This window comes from Sphaeroforma arctica (genome assembly GCF_001186125.1).
Source record: "Sphaeroforma arctica JP610 unplaced genomic scaffold supercont1.799, whole genome shotgun sequence".
In the NCBI taxonomy this organism is placed as follows: Eukaryota; class Ichthyosporea; order Ichthyophonida; genus Sphaeroforma; species Sphaeroforma arctica.
In genome coordinates, this window is record NW_014039759.1 from 11,014 (window position 1) to 15,057 (window position 4,044).

The 4,044-nt window shown below is 44.0% G+C and overlaps 1 protein-coding gene across 1 annotated transcript in view; it reads left to right on the plus strand.

The window, feature by feature from the left end:
- Window positions 1-4,044, plus strand: part of SARC_08659 (hypothetical protein) — a 6,858-nt gene that overhangs the window by 1,995 nt on the left and 819 nt on the right. The window contains exons 2-6 of the mRNA XM_014297352.1: window positions 181-328; window positions 564-722; window positions 1,752-2,036; window positions 2,899-3,015; window positions 3,803-3,922. Of these exons, the coding sequence (XP_014152827.1) occupies window positions 181-328; window positions 564-722; window positions 1,752-2,036; window positions 2,899-3,015; window positions 3,803-3,922 (829 nt within the window). The remainder of the gene's footprint in view (window positions 1-180; window positions 329-563; window positions 723-1,751; window positions 2,037-2,898; window positions 3,016-3,802; window positions 3,923-4,044) is intronic.

The window sequence follows — 4,044 nt, forward strand, 5'->3', positions numbered from 1 at the left end:
TATATATATATAGTGTGTGTGTGTGTGTGTCGTGTTATTATATATATATATATATATATATATATATATATGTTTGTATGTATCTGTACATATATACATATTTATATATTTATGTAAGTACCTATATAATTGTCGCATCTGAGTAAATACTTCCCTTCTGGTCATCCTCGCACTGCACAGGAAGGGAAAGAAACAGCAAGAGTTCGTGAATACAGTCAACAAAAATGCTCGCCATCAATTGGGCGAGACTGATCAGTCCATAGCAGCCGCGAAGAAGAAAAAGGCGGCGCTGGCTGCTGAGAAGGCCGAAATGGAGCTGCTCTTCAAGGTACGTAGGCTTGTATCCGCACACGGCATGCTTGACAGTGAAACTACGTATATTTCTTTGTACAGTGTTGTCTTTCTACTTTTAAACTGGAATTTCTCCCACGAACAACATAGTATGCGGCACGATATTTAGAACAATTGATTAACAATTAATTTTTCAATTAATGTGGTCCCTGGCATGCGCATGTACGTACAACATTTTATATCTTCATTATTATACGCATGTAAATATACAGGGTGTTGTTACAAAGAAGGACAAGGAGGCTATGCAGGCAGACCCCAAGACAGTTGTGTGCGCCTTCTTTAAACAAGGACTGTGCACCAAAGGCGCCAAATGTAAATTTTCTCACGACATGGCTGTGCAAAGGAAGGTCACCAAACGAGAAGTGTACGAGGTATGTGCAGATGAAACCCTAAAACCCTAAACTTAATCCCTACACAGCTGCTGGTCTTATTGTTTTCTAGGGTTTAGGGTTTTACTTCCACTACGAAGAATTCACCACTTGAAAGTTTACGAGATGCGCGCAGTTTTAGCTGGATGGACACTAAGTGGTGGAGTGCCGACTGTGTCATATCACACAGAAGTCAGTGTGTTCAACAGAGTGACACCCGTGCTATATATTGTAGGTAGTATAGTGATTGGGTAGTCGTGTCACCTGTTCTATGTTTTTAGGTAGTATAGTGATTGGGTAGTCGTGTCACCTGTTGTATGTATTGTAGGTAGTATAGTGATTGGGTAGTCGTGTCACCTGTTCTATGTATTGTAGGTGGTATAGTGATTGGGTAGTCGTGTCACCTGCTCTATGTATTGTAGGTAGTATATTGATTGGGTAGTCGTGTCACCTGTTGTATGTATTGTAGGTAGTATAGTGATTGGGTAGTCGTGTCACCTGTTCTATGTATTGTAGGTAGTGTAGTGATTGGGTAGTCGTGTCACCTGTTCTATGTATTGTAGGTAGTGTAGTGATTGGGTAGTCGTGTCACCTGTTCTAGTATTGTAGGTAGTATAGTGATTGGGTAGTCGTGTCACCTGTTCTATGTATTGTAGGTAGTGTAGTGACTGGGTAGTCATGTCACCTGTTCTATGTATTGTAGGTAGTGTAGTGGTTTGATTTAGTTGGGGTAGCCTTGGTGTATAGGCTAGATGGGTATAGTTAGTGATACCTTTGCTGTGCCTAGAATTGCTATGACCGTTGACGACCCTCTGCGCATTCTCTGATTGGTTTGTGGCAATTGGTTTATTATTGGGTGGCGTGGGCTGTGTTGGTTGTACTTTAAATGAAGTGATTGCTCAGAGTTCCATGTCAGATTCTCCAGTTTAGAGGTTTGGGTCTTGCACCACTGACACTCGAGCGCGTCTATTACTAAAAAATATAGAGCAATTTTTACTATATAAAAAAGAGCAACTATTACTAAACATTCAGAGCAAAGACAAAGAAGAGGGTGACGAGGACTGGAACATGGACTCGCTCAACGAAGCTATCGATAAGAAGTTCGGCAAATCCAACACAAACAACGCCACAGCCATCATCTGCAAATACTTCATTGACGCGCTGGAGAATGACAAGTACGGATGGTTTTGGGACTGTCCCAATGGCACCGATTGCAAGTACCGTCATGCGCTGCCCCCAGGGTTTGTGCTTAAGAAAGACCAGGTCAAAGACACGGAGGAGGATGTCATGACCCTGGAGGACATTGTCGATAGAGAGGTGTGTGTATTATGTGGTGACAGAGAGGTGTGTGTGTTGATGGGCTTTATGGTTTAATGTTGTTGTTGTGTGCGAGTGCTCCTGAGCCTCGATTGTTCGTCATGTGTGTTTGCGATTGGTACATGAGGTGAAGCCGTGATTGTGTCCTTAGGAGTTAGGTAATATGTTGAGGTCATATGCTTACCAGTTGAGTTATATGATAAGTTCAGTGGATTTCTTCTGGCTGGAATTGTGCAAAGGCGAGGCTTAGTATAGAGCATTTGTGTTTGACCTTTGGTGACGTTGAGTGCCCAGCTATGGCTATCTATTTGTGCGCAATCGACGGTATATCAGCTACATAAACGAAACAACCCCGAAACAATACGTGACGAAGGGTACGCTGAAACAATGCAAGAACAATATGTGACCAATAGTACACCAAAACAATCCAAGAACAATATGTGACCAATAATACACCGAAACAATCCAAGAACAATATGTGACCAATAACACACCGAAACAATCCGAGAACAATATGTGACCAATAGTACACCGAAACAATCCAAAAACAGTATGTGACCCATAGTACACCGAAACAATCCAAGAACAATATGTGACCAGTAGTACATTCGTGCCCCTTTGTGAGGGTGACTGATTCTTTGGTGGCTTACCACTGCAGACGCCTGCTCAGCCCATTGTCACGTCAATTGCCTACCACGCATTCTGTGCGCATTCGTACCTTAAGTGTACTGTCGCACGTGTACTGTCGGCCGCGGTCTCTTGTTTGTGGTTGCCTGTTGCTACGTCCTCATGCGCCAGCCCCACCCGTCTGCTGTTCTATCTCTTCGCTTGTATTCATCTGTGTTTACCATTCGTGTCGCAGCGACAAGCGTTGGGGCCCAATAAAACACCCGTCACTTTAGAAACATTCACCAAATGGAAGGCTAAGAAACGGAAAGAGGAGAAGGCCGCGCAATCAAAGAAGGACAAGAAGCGAATGGTATGTCCTTTGTTAAGTGAATGGTATGTCCTTTGTTAAGCGAATGGTATGTCCTTTGTTAAGCGAATGGCATGTCCTTGTTAAGCGAATGGCATGTCGTTTGTTGCCATCCGTCGTGCGTAGTGTGTCATGGGCGTGGCTGCTTCTTTCTTTCGTTCGTTCATGAGAGTGGTTGTTTGTTCGATTCCTTTGTTCATGAGAGTGGTTGTTTGTTTGATTCCGTTGTCCATGGACGTGACTGTTGTCTAATCCCTGTCTTGGTGTGTGTCTTGGTGTGCTCGTGCTGTCCATGTACTTTTTGGATCAGAATGTGTACTCTGTCAGATACCCTGTATCGTTCGCTGCAGTGGTTCTGCTGTAGTGAGTCTGCTGCGGTGGTGCTGCTGCATGAGTTTGCATGGGTTTGTATATTTCCTTCGCCACCATCACTTTGTTCGCCTTGAAGGTTGTTCATATACACCTTATTCTCCCATTTTAAACTACGTGTGTGTTTTTAGGGTTTTTATGATGATGATAGCCTTTGTCTGTGTCAAAGGCTGTGCATATACACCTTATTCTTTTATTTTAAACTACGCGTATATTTGATGCTTTATCTCAACGGTGTTGACAGCATAGCATGTATTTGGGGCATGTGGTCGGTTGGTGAGCTCGCATAATTCATTTTGTATACACATGGGTGTATTCGATTGTCGCCGTGTATAACCGTACCGTGTTATGAGCCTGTCTGTTGAACGTTCAGTGTGTAACCGTGTATTCCCTGTGGACTGCGTTACATCACATTACGCAGAATGAGGTGAAGGCTGGGCGTCAAGCAGGCATCACTGGAAAGGAGCTGCTGTCGTATCGGCCAGAGCTGTTCCAAGACGATGACGAGGCGGGTGGTGCAGAGGACTACGCGCAGGAAGAGGTACGTCCTTGGGTTTTGGGTTCTGCTTGTGGGTGGTCTGTTAGTACCCAGGCTGCCTTTTGTGTAGGTGCACAGGGTAGTGTACTTACATACGGTGTCCACCGTTGACGTCTGTCATATAA